Below are 14,991 nucleotides of genomic sequence, written 5' to 3' on the forward strand. Positions count from 1 at the left end.
TCTTAGGATGGGGTAGGTGGAAATAGATAACAAGTCAAGGAGTCTGTTGACCAAAAAGCCCTCTCCATGTCTGAGTGCAAAAAAACAGTGCAGGCTTTCGTGGGTGGATGTGGATCACCAGGGCACCTCACACTCCCCAGACTGTCTCCACCCACTGTACACACAGTCCCATCCGCACCCAAACAGGAGGCCTTTTCACTCAGCATGGGTCTGAGAACCACACCATTAATTGCATGTAAACTACTGCAGGCATCAGCACCCCCAGCTGAGCTGCTAGCCCCGAAAACAGTGGCCCCTTCATTACACAGATGCATGGAAATGGCCCCTGCCCACAGAGTGCCTTCAAGGCAATGCTACCAACTGTGGGCTTTTCGGGTAAATGGGTGTGTCTCTGTTACCGAGACCAAGTGTGCATCAGGATAACTCTTCAGTTTTGGATACTTGAAGTTGCTGATTTTTCTTTAATTTATACAGGCTCAGTGGGGCTCTTATTAGTAAACATGGAAAAGGTCCAAAGTAAAGAAACGCTTGCCTATAGTTATAGATTATGGCACCGGTTCTCAAAGTAAGGTCCCTGGACCTGCAACATCAGTATCCCCTGGGGACTTGTTAGAAATGCATATTCTCAGGCCCCACTCCAGACCTACTGTTCAGAAACTCTGAGGGACTCGCCCAGCAATCAGTGTTTTAATAAGCATTCCAGATGATTCTGATGCTGGTGAAAGTTTAAGAACCACTGGCTTATCGCACGGGTTGTAGACCAGATTGGGTTGTGAGGTCAGTTTAATTCAATCCAAATAGGTTAGACTAGAGAATAGTAGATGTCTTCAGGGCCAACTGCTAAACTCTGATGCCTCGTGAGAATTAGAACAAAACGCCCCTTTAAACAGATGAATTAGAAAAAGGCACCCCTTCCTGACAGATCCAACAGATCCCATGAGCTTGGGGATGAATTTTAGCCCTATTGGTCTCCTCCACTGTGCACTCAGAGAGTACACAATGACACCCTTCTGCAGTGGCAGTCCTAGATGTCTTTTTCTAATTAGACTCACCACCTCCAGTGCTTAATTAAGAGTCAATAAAAACGACATTCTGGAGGGTGGTGATCTTTTGTCACCCAAGGATTAATTTTGTATCTCTTCTGAGTTTCAGTATTTTCCTGTCACGAAACTGTTTCCCTAGACAGATTTTATTCTGCTCGTTTTCACTGTAAAGTGTAACCATTTCTATCTTGGAGGAATCGAGTGTGTCTTTCAGAGCCCTGATTGGCGTTAATCCATGAGCCTCGGGTCTCTCTGCATGACTAGAACACTAATCAGAGAAGCAACAACAACACATTTCAGAAGATGGGGTGAGAGGGAAGGTAGATAAAAATAGGCAGAACCAGCTTCATAAAAGCATGGTTTTGCTTTACAAATCGGACAGTATTTTGAGAAAGGAACACAGAACATTGCCAGAGGGAGCCTGGGATTGAGTTGAACCTCAAGAATGTCTTTGAAAACCTGACTCTTCCCCAAAAGGAGGGAGAGGGAGTTCTGGCTGGTACAGATGAAACTACCTCATGAAAGTGACTTAGAAATCAGCCTGGAGTCCCTAGAGCAGTTCTAACAAGGAGTGAAGTGAGATCGAGGCAGAGAAAGAAACCTGCTAGGGGTTGCATTAGCTGGTTGAGTTTACCAAGCCAGCATTTTCCAATGCAACATTTTATGTCTGTGTGCTTATGTTCATTTTTCTTGGGAAAGAGCCCATAGCTTTCCATCAGATTTTCAAAGGAATCTGTGAACCCTTCCCCTGCCTACTCCCCACTCCCAATTAAGAACTACAGAAAAAAATCACAGCTGTAGATTGCAGTTCTAGATCTTAGTGGTCAGAATTACATGGAGAGGGCATGCACCAAGCCTTGAGGATTGGCTACTTTCACAAAGTGGAGTCACCCTAAGCTTTTTGTAGCAAGCATGTATTGAATTTATAATCATTTTAAAGGGTTAAAAAATGGTACTTCCCAAAGGATGGCCATCATTTTACTGGAGTCAAAGGAGCATCCAATCTAACTCATGATTTCTGGAGTCTCCCTGACCCAACTACTTGTTCAAGACTTTGATTTTGATTTAGACTGGCTTTAAAAATGACTTACGTTTTGGCTGCAGAGCCTGGAAGTGGAGAGAAAATAATTCATAAAAGGAAATATAGTGTGCCATTGCGCATGTTGTTGAATTACAGTATAAGACTCTCTTTTTTTGAATTTTTGCTGCTGCAATACAATGAAGGAAAGTTCAGGCTACAGATGCTTTGTTCCAACACATTTGTCATTTCCCTGCATGTTCAACTGACTTCTATCCTAAAGGCCTTTCACATACATGGTCTTGCCTCCACTTTCTGTGAAATCAACCTCCCTTCTTTAAAAATAAGATGATTGAAAGAAAATTGCTACAATAAACAAAATTAAAAGACTAGGAGAAAATATTTGCAACCTATGAGACCAACAGAGGATTACTATCTATAATACATAAAGAGGTCCTGTAAATCAAAAATTCAACAACTCGATAGAAAAATGGCAAAGAACATGAATAGAAAACTCATAGAAGAAGAAATACAAATGGCCAATTAACTTACTACTAATCACAAGAAATGTAATGGAAACAACAAGAAGATATCACATTTGCCCATCTGATAGCAAAAATGTAAGAGAGTGATAATATCCCATTTGGGATATAAAATGATATGCAGTTTGATAAAATAAACTATAAAAATAAGTACAAATAACCTATGGCTCAACCATTCCATTTCTAGACATTTAATCTTAAGAAATACACGTTACCTGGGCGTGGTGGCACACACCTATAGTCCCAGCTACTCGGGAGGCTGAGGCAGGAGGATCACTTGAGCCCAGAAGTTTGAGGTTGCTGTGAGCTATGACGATGCCACTGCACTCTAGCCCCGGCAATAGAGCAAGACTCTGTCTCAAAAAAAAAAGAAAAAGAAGAAGAAATACCATACCAGTTCCAATATTCCTTAAATCAGGCAATTAGCCCTGGTGTTATTTGTTTAAAAAAGTTTTATTTAAGAAATCTTATTTAAGAAGAGTAAATTATGACCTTTCAAAATCTATAAGTTAAGGGGTGATTATTCACCAAATTATTTGCAAAATCATTGACATACAGTTCCTTTAATTAAGAGTTTTTCTGATACACTAAGAATTTGTTTTCTGAAAGCAAAGAAGTCTGAACCTAAATTGTTAGAAGTCACTCTGATCATTGAAAATCAATCAGTAATGAAGATGAGTCATCTTCAAAAGCATAATCTGTCATCGGGTACATGTAATTAAATTTACTAAAAAATCGATTCATACATAGATTTTGAGGTAATAAATGTTGCAAAAGCGAGACACAATTCATTTTACCAGGTAACCTGAACAAGACCATATTCACTTGATTAGGATTTCCATAAATTACTGAGGAATATTGAAAATGTTTACATCATTTTCATACACATTTATGGTCTGTGGGGATATTTCAGGATTTAGACAAATATATTTTCCTTCAGCACAGCAGGGACCAAATTATCATTATCTTTTAGAAAACTACTCTACTAGAAATGTTCATTCCTATGTGGTCTAATTGGGAAATCTTTTTTCCTTTAGATGGAATTTTCTGAAATTTTGTTTCTTAATGCTTTGTTTTAAGAAAAAGGGGATTATGTTTCTGGAATGAGCAGAAATTCTAGAAAAGTATGTCTTCTATTTACCAATTCTAAATTGATGGTATTCGTCATCTAATGATCCAAAATAATAAATTTTTAAATAATGCTCTTTTTTCCTTACAAACTTAACACATATTTGATGTAGAAAATTTAGAAAACATAGAAAAGCAGGAAATGAAAATTACCTGTAATTACAAGTCCTCAAAATAATCACTGTTAACATTTTGAAATGTATCCTTTCAGTGTTTTTAAATGCAGATAATGCTTTTCTGATTAAAATGATTTCATAAAATATGTACAATTTTTTTACCTTCTATTTTTTATTTAACAATAGATCAAGGGTATCTCTCTACAGTATTAAATATTCTTCTACCTCATTTTTAATGACTGCATAGTACTATCAGTCCCCTGGGCTCTTTTCAATTTTTCATTAATATGAACAAAGCAATAATGAACATCTTTGTTGTTAAACTCTTTTTCACATCCATAAAATTGATATATCTCTAAAAGCCCATAGTCACACAGTTTAAGGCCCTATCTTAACACTGAGCTAATTAAAGATACAGAATTATTTCTGTTGGGATTCACTAGAATTTAAAAAAAAAACAAACTATAACTCCTTTACCTTTGTTTTCCAAATGACTGTCAAGCCACTTGGGGTGGGGGGGTGGGGTACTGTCTAATGACATGTGTGTATGGAGAAACTTCTTTAAATTTTAAATTTTTAGCTAAAAATGACCTCTTAGTATTTACTCCAGGTGTATTTGTGTTTAAGAAATTTTGATAACTAGACATTGAAATGCAAGTGATTGTATTGAAAGAATGTGTTATTGTTAACTAAGATGCATTTGTTCTAATCATAAAGCAGCATGTTTATTGCCTTTTGATTCCCTCGATTTTCTAAAAGAAAAGCATGCTCTTTGCTTGGCCAGACTTCTGCTTGGCATTCTTGATACTTACATTGCTTATGGACAACATTTGTGATTGATGATTTCAGGGTATACTGGGAGATCATCAGCTCAATAAAATCACCCAGGTCTGGATTTAGAGCCAGACACCACCTTGGTCCCAGACCACAGTGAATTAAATCGTAAACTTTTGGCAAGTCTGCCCTTTGGAAATGAAGAGAATCTCACGTGGCACATGGGTTGGTATAAAAAGACACCAAACCACATGATAAAGAAAATACTTAAGGAAAAATTCCAGCTGTGAATACCCACTCCAAATCCCCACCAAGCCAGTTAGTGGTCAGGGTGGTAGAAGAAGCAATTGTTCAGCATACCTTCGTTTGTAGAGAGGCAAGAAGTTCAATTCTGCCAAGAAAGTAATGGAAGAATGCCTACCTGAGAAAATTGCTGATAAAATGTAAAACAACCCAAGGAGCGGTGGAGGTGGGGATAAAACAACAGAAGTATTTAAAGTGAGACATTGTCATTTTTGTATATTTCACATACTGAAAATGGATGGGTACTTTAAGTTTTTTAACAGTTGGATTAAGACAGGGTTTCTCAACCTCGGCACTATTGGCATTTTGGACCAGATAATTTTGGGATGGGGGGATTGGGAGTCCTGTGCTTTGTAGGATGTTCCATAGCATCCTTTGCCTCTACACACTAGATGCCAGTAGCACCCCTTCCTCAGTTAGAACCACCAAAAATGTCACAAAATTGTCCCTTGTTGAGAACCACCAGATTAAGAGATCATTATACTGAAATACTGAAAAACTACAGACTCAGGCCAAAAATCATGTCATGTGCCATTTTATTTATAGATCAGTGTGGGTGGAGGTAGTGCCAGCCATCTTCAAGCTGTTAGGCTAGACTTGAAGTTCGGTGTAGACCTGCACATTGATGACATGTATTCTGTGCAAAATTCTATCTCCGTGTGCGATTTCACCAAATCTCACTTGTACCAGTGAACATCATTGCTCTGCCTTACATCCTGCCTCCTATAACAGCAATGAAAGTGTCCTTTCTGTTGTCGAATGCATTAATTTAAAGAATCTCTAAATCTATTTTGAAAGGTATATAGAAGGTAAGTATTAAACCAAGCAAACCCTGTCCCCAAAGGGATCTTCTAACGATGCTTTAGGAGATCTCAGGCTACGGCACTGCCCACGTGCTAATACTTTGTACTCACCTAGCTCACTTTACAAGAATTACCCCTAAAACAATTTCCACTCTTCTCTGTTCTAAGACTATTTTGACTTAACTTCCTTGCCCTCACTCCCCTTTTGGCTGGTTTAGCTAACTTTATGATTTACTTTTCATAAAGTTAGACAATTCCCTGCTTTTTTAAACCTCTTTAGCTACTGCTAAGCTACCATCTTTCCCTAAAGTATCCCCATTGAAAGTTTGCATTTAATAACGGAAGTTACCACCGTCTTGACCTCTTTCAGATATGACAATGGATGATGTTCGGGAATACGAGAAAAACATGCATGAACAAACCAACATAAAAGTTTGCAATCAGCATTCCTCCCCTGTGGATGACATAGAGAGTCATGCCCAAACAAGTGTACGTAGAATTTTTAAAACATGTTGCCCATCCTTTACCAAGTGCACACATAAACTTGATCTTGGAAATACTGCAAACACTCAGTTCCCAAACTTCTGCAGAAACTTATCGTCGCCCAGAGGCTGTTGGTGAAGAACCTGAGCTGGCTCTAAATTGGGCAATGTCACCTCTCTCTTCCAGACATTTCGATTCTTTAAAGCTGCTTGACTTGGGGTTATTTCGGTCATAAAACCAAGAACATGGAAAGTGGAAACATTTTGTGGTACCAGTAAAACAGCCTGAACCATAAAAGAGCAAGAAGTGAAAATAGATGTCATATATAAACTAGAACGACATGTCAGTAACTTTTAAAAACATAGTTAACACTCACTTATTCATTCAAGGGAGGGCTTCTGGCTCATCTGCTATTTTAGGTTTCTTTACATTTGCTTTGAAATGCTTTCTGTGGCTCTTTATAGCTGTTTTACCCAATCAGTTCCTTTTTACTTAGGGTAATCTCAAGATGGGGCTGCAGTCTGTGCATACACACAGGCTGAGCTGTGAAGCGGTGGTGAGCTGGGGCTGTGCTGAGCTGGATCTAGCCTGGGACTTAGGATAAGCCTCAGAGAGGCTCCGGTTATTAAGTTGCACACTAGAATTGAGAACCGACTGTATGTTGCATGCCAGCACTTTAAATATTGTTCTCTCTCAATCATTCATGCTCTGAAGAGGAGATAGAGATAGCGAAGAAAGGTATAATCACCAAATCATTTCTATGTATCTTCAGCCAGAGCTGTGATCTATTTCATCTGATGAAGCTTGAGCCCTCATGTTTGTTAGACCAGTCCCTAGAATAATATATATTAGATTTTTTTAAAAATCAATAATGTAGTTATAGGAAATTGAGAGGTACTGTTGTAAATGGATGCTTTATAATTGTGAAGACCTTCTGGTTGCACTTTGGAAATTTGTAGTTAAGTTTTTAGAGCATGTCTTTGGAATGTGCCCTGCAAGGCTCACGTGCTGCCGTTGGATGCATGTGACTGCCCTTTCGAGGGCACCGACTCCTCCTCCCCATTTTGCATGCAGTGATTGGATTTGCGGGAAACAGTTGGGGTGAGACTTACCTGAGGGGTTTCCTCTTGTGCACAGATCGATTTTGATAGGACTTCCCCCCACCACTTCCTGTCTCCCTGCTCTAAAGTTAGAAATGCTCTTTAAGGAAACTATCCTTGAATTTCCATCACTTTCAATTACCTTTTCTTCTAGGAATGTTAGACACCAGTTCCCCCTCAAACCCTTGGAAAGCTGTTCACTATGAATACGACCAGACAAAGGAAGCCCCAGGAAAAGGGGAGACACCAGATGTCTAAAAGATACTAAGCTCAGTGCTTTTCTCATTCTGAGTACTTAAGGCTTACAACGTAAGCCTCTTTTCTTGGCTTTCGTTAAGTTTTACTATGATTATTACTTTGTAATTAAAGTCAGTTTACTATGTAGAAGGTGATAACCTAGCATGGTTAACCCCATGGTTCATATATCCTCTGGCTACAACTCATTGTTGTTCCCATGACTTCAAGGGTAAAAGATGCCTACCTCCTAAGACATCACACAAAATGCTTGCTTTTAATGCTTATAATATTTCCTTTATTCTTAGGAATCCCAAGAAATTTGGGATTATTTGTTTATTTACTTACTTACTTATTTATTTATTGAGACAGGGTCTCACTGTGTCACCCAGGCTAGAGCAGGATCATTTATTTTTCCATAGTCTTTCTCCTCTACCATAATGAAAAACAGTTAAAATCAAGCAGCTGCTGTCCATCACAAATAAAAACTGCATGGGTGCTAGATGAAATTTAAATCATCGACCTAAGCAGGGACAAATTAGATTGAAACTATGCAAAATTAACATCCATGAACACAGCAATAATGAACTAACAGTCTCCTTTTTAGTTGAGCGGTTTCAAAGCCTTCAAGGAAGGGAACTTCTTTTTTTATTTTTAATTTTAATTTTAATTTTTTTTTATTATGAACGAAACCCAGGTGATACAGGAAGGGACGTTCTCAGGGACTCTAAAGGGAATGGAAAATCAAAATGCTGTGATTTGGATGATTTCTGCCCCCTGCTGGATGTGTGGAGTAGAGCAATGTATTCAGCTACTTGCTTAAAAAGTCTAATTTTTTTCAAAGATGATATGGCAAACATACCATACCCCGATCCAATAAAATTTTTCTGAGTCTCAACTTTGTTTTGAAATAAATGCCTCTTTTTAAACCTTAATCATATTTCTCAACTTGTTTAATAGTTTTAGTATTTTTAAAAAGTGGTACGTTTATAGGTACAATTTTTCTTGATATATTTGGAATTTTATATTATATCATCACAGTCATAATTTTTTATTTCCTTTATAAAAACTTTTCCCTTCCAGAAAATTTTAATGATTGTTTCCAGAAAATCCTCTAAAGGATTTCATTTTATGAAAAAGAATTCTGGTGTGCTCCAATGTCATAAGACTTAATGATTAATAATGTGTTATGAATATTCATTCCATACTTAATATCTCCAAAGTGGCTATATTGTTTCTTCTAGTTTATCATGCAATATCATCAGATGAAGTTTCAACTGTTAAATATGTGGCAAAGAATAAGAAAGAATGAACAGTGGGTCTCTGGGAAGCCAAAAGAGATGTAGAAAATCCATGCAAATTTCGCATTTTGCTTAAGGATGGGCTTTGGGCTTGACCTCATTGCTTATTTTAATAAGCCCAGTTACCTGTTTGCCCTGTTCTCAGCAAATAAAAATGGCGAAAGGTACCAAAGATAACCAGACTGACACTAGTGAATAATAACAATAATAATAGCAGAGTTTCTGAGAATGAGAGGAGAGCAAGCTGTGAAGAGTCCGAGAAGGAAACAATCACTTATTGTCACACAGTGATACGTTTTCAATTATTATGTCTCAAAGGTAATAAGTATATGTAACACATTAAATACATTAGAGAAAGGTTTACATTTTTTTAAATGTTGCTTTTACTTACTATTTCGTAAGAACATTTCAGGTATTTGGAAAATCTGTATCATCTGACAACGCCTGTTAGAGGAGGCATCACTGACTTATTTGTTGAATTCCAAATAATGCTTTCTTCCTTTTAAATAGAATCCTCACTCATTAAATGATCCTCTCTTTTCATTCTCTGTTTTTTTCCTTTTAAGTTTCCTTGAGAAATGGCTTTATTTTCTTGGCTTTGGAATAATTAGCAGGGTTTTGGTGTTGTCATCTTACATGATTTTCAAGTTGAATTTATCAAAACACAGATCTGAACAATCTCAGGATGAGTATGCAGTCAGGAAACCAGTAACCGCAACATCTTTGTGCCCTCTCAGAATGCAAAAACTATATTTATTGAATAAAAAGATAGCATGTTGAGAGCTTTGGATGATTGACCTGTCTACCCTTTAAAGGTATACTTATTCTTCTGTAATCTAAAGTGGACAATACTATGTATCACTTCAGGGCCATTGACTGTTTTAATTACCTTCTCTTTATAGAAGAGATGACCAGGTCTAATAATAGTTCCATATACCCCACACCGTACCCACAACACACACACACACACACACACACACACACTCACTCACTCACATACTCACATACACACTCAAAAACGCACAAATTTCCCCATTCTGGTTCTATACTCTCCTGTTAATTTCTTATTCAGAATACCTAAAATACTCACTGAAAGTGCTTTGGAAAATCTTGGTTGGATATTCACAAAGGAATATTGTTTTTAGGGGTGTGCCTCAGTCAAAAGAAAACCTTAGGGGTTTAGTATTTCAATGATCAGTTGGGTTTGTCGTCCAGAGAGGCCCCTTTAGGATTGGGTTCCTATAGTTCCTTTAAAAACAGGCGTAATGATGAATCCATTTGTATCTCTTGCACATAACTGCTCATTTTCCTTTCTGTTTTTCTCTTTGAAGACATGACAATGGATGAAGTCCGAGAATTCGAACGAGCCACTCAGGAAGCCACCAACAAGAAAATTGGCGTTTTCCCACCTGCAATTTCTATCTCAAGTGTCCCCCTGCTGCCGTCTTCTGTCCGCAGTGCCCCTTCCAGCGCTCCGTCCACCCCTCTCTCTACAGATGCACCAGAATTCCTGTCGGTTCCCAAAGAATGGCCCCGGAAAAAATCTGCCCCAGAAACTCTCACACTTCCAGACCCTGAGAAAAAAGCCACCCTGAATTTGCCTGGCATGCACTCTTCAGATAAGCCGTGTCAGCCCAAATCAGAGTAACTTCATATGAATATCTCATGGGGTTTTATATTTTCGTTTTGGGGTTTGTTTGTTTTTTAAAGAAACTTCTGATATAGGAAAAAACTGCTTTGTCACCCAAAACATGTTCCTTCGACCTGAGTGTGCATGTGATTAACTAACTTCACATATAACATGATCCCCTGAGTATGCCACACAGCGTCATAGTAGATGAGAGATGTCAGACTTGCAAAGGACAGAAGGAAGCTTCTGGAGCCACAGCTGTGAGCCAGGGAGGAAGCCTTGTTATTGGCCATTTGATGAGGTTGGCACGGACTTCAAGGGTAAATAAATTGAAAACTTTGCACCACTTTGTTACAAGGTGTGGTCAAATAGTGAAGTCAATTTCCTCCCATCAGACCTGAAATTTTCTAAAATACTCTCAGGCACAACATACCTAACTGTTAAATTTTGAACTGCTGATCACCAGTACTTGAATACCAATAGTTACTGAGATTCCTATTCTAGTTAGTTTGACTCAGGATTTGGGGCCTAATTAACTTCTTAAATTTTTGAAAATTTTAATTACCAACCTATAGGGGCTCCAAGTACAATGAATGATAACTTATTTATACCTTCCACAGAATTTAATAAGGATTCCATTTGTTTCTATCTTTTAATAACTTTCCCCTTTGTGCCCTGGTGGCCTCAGAAATCTTTAAGAATTGCACGGATGAATGTGACCATAACTGACTGATTCTGGAATGGTTTAGTTTAGGAACCAAGAGGCCCAGGTGAGGCAACATCTTTTATCTCTCTACAGGTACCAACAAACTTTGACTTGTCAGCTTCCATTATTCATTAAGAGTCTCATAATTTGCAGTCAATTGAACAGAATTCATTGACTATTTGCCCATACAAAGAAGTTCAAGGGAAGAGTAAGCTAACTGGGCTTTAACACTGTCAGAATGTCTGGTGCATGAACCATGAAAAAGAGAATTGTCTGCCATCCACCTCCTTATTTTACTCTTAGTGACATCCAGACTTCCCTGGAATGGATTGCCCACCACCAGACCATTATTTTGCTTCTTACTTGAAATCCAAACGCTGGGAATGTAAAAGAAATCGAGTAAACACTGTCAAGTGGGAGTAGAGAATGAGCAGAATTGCTGACTCATTTTGTAGAGTAAAAAGGAGGAGTAATAACAGATGCCCATCTGTCTAGCTTTCTTTCCTGCAAGTAGTGGTAATGCAAGACCATTCATCAAAGTGGCAGAAACAGAATTCTCCTTTGGTCTAAAGAGAGAAATTTGTCACCTCACTGCCTTTAAACACAAAAGGGAGGGCAAGCAGAATCTCAGCATTGACTTTTATCCCTCTAAGAGAGAAAGAGAACAAGGTAATTAGGCAACTCCAAGGCCCATGCCCCAGCGTAACCTCCAATCTCAGGAAAGGGACCTTCCCAAAAACACAGATTCCAAAGGAAACAAAATAGGCCAAGGAGCATATTTGCCTTTGCTCACGTAGCCTCTCAGCCAGTGGACCCTGCCTGTTCCCCTCTCTCAGTGCTCAGCACTCTGGGTGCTGTCTTTTAGGTTGATCCACTCTCCCAAGGTGCAGGTGCTGGCCCCAAGAGCCCAGCACCAAGTGTTCTAAGTCATAGGTCAGACTATCAAGATCATTTCTTTATGTATAGGTTGACATTTAGCTTAAAAAAAAAAAAGGAAGAAACTCAGAACTCAAAGGAAACCCATTGCAAATAGCTTAGATCAACAGTGCATCTCTTCCCTAAGAATGATAGTATCATAGTAAGACACCCGTGCATGGTATAGAAGCATGATTTTTGCTTGTGGGAAAACTTTAACTTTTATCAAACCCCTTGGACTTCAAATGGCTCCCCCTCCACACAGTAGTACTTAATGAGAATGTTTGGCTTTAGAAAGCAAAATTCTGCTTTCAGAAGACACTGAGATAGTGTATGTATTTGCTTACCATTTGCAAGCTGAAATCAGGGTGGGGGTGGGATCATTGTTTTCGTGTAGAACAAAGTTATTTTGTGCAGGTTGTTAACATCCAAGTTAGCCCTTAGTTTTTCCATTAAGACCATTGCGATTTCCCCGTTTTATAAAGTGGCTTCTATTGTCAAAGTCAACAATTCTATATGCTTTAGAAAGCTAATTTCTGATTTCCTTTTGTGAGTTTTATTTCTTTGATAGACAGTATAATACCACAGACACCATTTTGAAAGCTACCCATGGTAGTGTGATTCTTAGCCAACAAATATGTGTGCTCTCAATGTATGTTCAGTTTTTGTCTACATGTGCTACGTGTGCATTAAAAAGGGGGTGGGGGAGTGCAGATATTCATTTAGCTGCTTTGAATAGTTAATCCAGTCATCACAAGGCATAAATGACTTCAATATTTTACAGATCTTGGTTTTGTATTCTCCATATGTGAATTTATTATTGTAGGATACAAGCCTGCAATGAATGTGTAAATAGAACATTATTAATTCTTACAAGAATGGGAGTCAAATGGCTGCATGATGGAAATTTAGAAGAAAAAAAAGCAGAAACTTGAATTTGCTAAGCATGTCTGGGGGAAAATAGAATCCTTAACTCAGTGCCTCTGTCTGCGATATGGAAACCTTCAACTTTGTTCACCAAAATTGTATTATATCTGTGTATATATATAAAAATATAGTATAGTGAATTGGACACCACCAGTTTTAAGACTCTGATAGCCAAATTTAAATAATCTTAGAATAACACATATGTTCACCCCATCTTCATCTCTAATGTTAGTGGAGACCATCAAAGTGACCGTGAATTTCATTACTTTGGGTGGATTTCAAATATGAAATACCCCTGTGCTTTTCGTTGACTGTAGCACAGCATTCTTGCCTCAGCTGTGCTTTCCTGAGTTGAGAAAATCTTGGTGTTTTTATTGCATACACTTTGTTAAAGATCACCTCTGAGGATCATTTCATTTTCCCTCTTTTGGCTGTAGTAAGACAAAGCAAAGGAAAAGGATAAAAACGAAGGGGGCTGTAACATTGGTAGTTACCACCATTGTCACAGAAACAATTTGGGTTTGTTGGTGAACTAGTTTATAAACCCTTCTATTATTGTTTTGCATCTGTGTGTAGGGAAAATGGTTTTAATTTATTTGGAGGTATTTATTAGCCATTAGTTTTTGTTTGTGAAAATACATCCCTAAGTAGCACAGTTGGGGATGTATTATGCAGACACTTGAAAAACACAATACCCCTGAAGTAATTGTGCAGTTTTCTTTCAAGACATTGTAATAAACAGTGAACGAAAAGAATTGATTCTGACACTTCTTGATAAATCATTTTTCTGTGAAAGTTTCAGGGCCAATGTATTCGTGTATTTTTAAATTCTACTTTCGTTAGCATCTCTTCTTTGGCTCAGAGACAGCAAAGGAATAGGTCACTGGCTGGCTTAGGTCAACAGTAATTTTACTCTTGAGAAGGATCAGGGAGTAAGTGACTCTACATGTGACGTGTAATCAGATAATCCAATATCGAGGAACCGTCTAAATAGTTTTAGTACTTTTCTGATCAGCTGATTTAGTAGGTTAGAGGACAGCTAGTCATCTGAGCCATAGATCTTGAAATTAAAAAAAAAAAATCTGTCCAGTGACTGCAATTTGATCATGAATAAACTATTTGAAACTATTCATTCTTGCTGAAACCGAAGTGTTACACAATAGCACAGCGTTGGCATGCTGAGGCAAAACATTGGGTTCTTCTGTGTTCTACCTTCAAAACAATCTGTTTGCATTTGAAATAATTCTGTAATCTTTTTAGGAGTTAGTGCAATAAGAGAATGAGAGTATATCAGGAATTTTTTGGATACCATTATTAATTGTAATTTTGTTGTTAAATTAACATGCTTTAGGATAAGCCTCTAGGTGTTTTTGCTTTAAATTGAGAGCATGTCTGCTGAATTGCAAGTCTCCCTTCAGTTTCTATGTATCACCAAGAAGAGGTTCTTTGAGTTGATGTTGTACCTGTACCACTTATATGTAGCTTCGAGTGTAATTACCAGTGTTTATGTTGGAGCTGGGATCTGGATTGGTCGCATTAGTCAATATACCACTGCCACTGCTGAAGGACCAAGTATTGGAATGCACAGTGTTATAGACTACAAGCAAAGCAAACAAAGTTGATCCTCACTTATGCCATCCTTTTGTGTCATTTTATCGCTGTTCCGTGTTTTCCCCCCAGTTATTTATTATTGTTAATAACTTACTTTTTCTTACATTCTGTTGTAAATAAAATACAAAGCAATCTTCTTTCCAAGTGTAGCTTCCTCCCTCCCTCCCTCCCTCCTTCTCTCTCTCTCTTTCTCTCTTTCTCTCTCTCTCTCTCTCTCTCTCTCTCTTTCTCTCTCTCTCTCTCTCTCTCTCTCTCTCTCTCTCTCTCTCTCAGCTATCCTCAAGGGAATACTGGCAATTGTTAACTTGTGGGCTGATGGAAAGAAGCCATAGAGGAAGAAGTAACAAGTCAGTGGTC

At 38.1% G+C, this 14,991-nt stretch overlaps 1 protein-coding gene across 3 annotated transcripts in view; it reads left to right on the forward strand.

Annotated features, from left to right (window-relative positions):
- Nucleotides 1-14,774, forward strand: part of PITPNC1 (phosphatidylinositol transfer protein, cytoplasmic 1) — a 130,854-nt gene extending 116,080 nt beyond the window's left edge. The window contains exons 8-9 of one of the 3 annotated variants that reach the window (XM_012656904.1): nt 6,098-6,216; nt 10,177-14,771. In XM_012656904.1, coding sequence (XP_012512358.1) covers nt 6,098-6,216; nt 10,177-10,182 — 125 coding nt within the window. In that variant the 3' untranslated portion in view covers nt 10,183-14,771. Of the gene's footprint in view, nt 1-6,097; nt 6,217-10,176 lie in introns of all 3 variants that reach the window. The other 2 variants (XM_012656905.1, XM_012656903.1) reach the window with 2 other exon arrangements.
- The last annotated feature ends 217 nt before the right edge of the window (nt 14,775-14,991 follow it).

Source organism: Propithecus coquereli, unplaced genomic scaffold, assembly GCF_000956105.1.
Source record: "Propithecus coquereli isolate 6110/MARCELLA unplaced genomic scaffold, Pcoq_1.0 Scaffold526, whole genome shotgun sequence".
Classification (NCBI taxonomy): domain Eukaryota; kingdom Metazoa; phylum Chordata; class Mammalia; order Primates; family Indriidae; genus Propithecus; species Propithecus coquereli.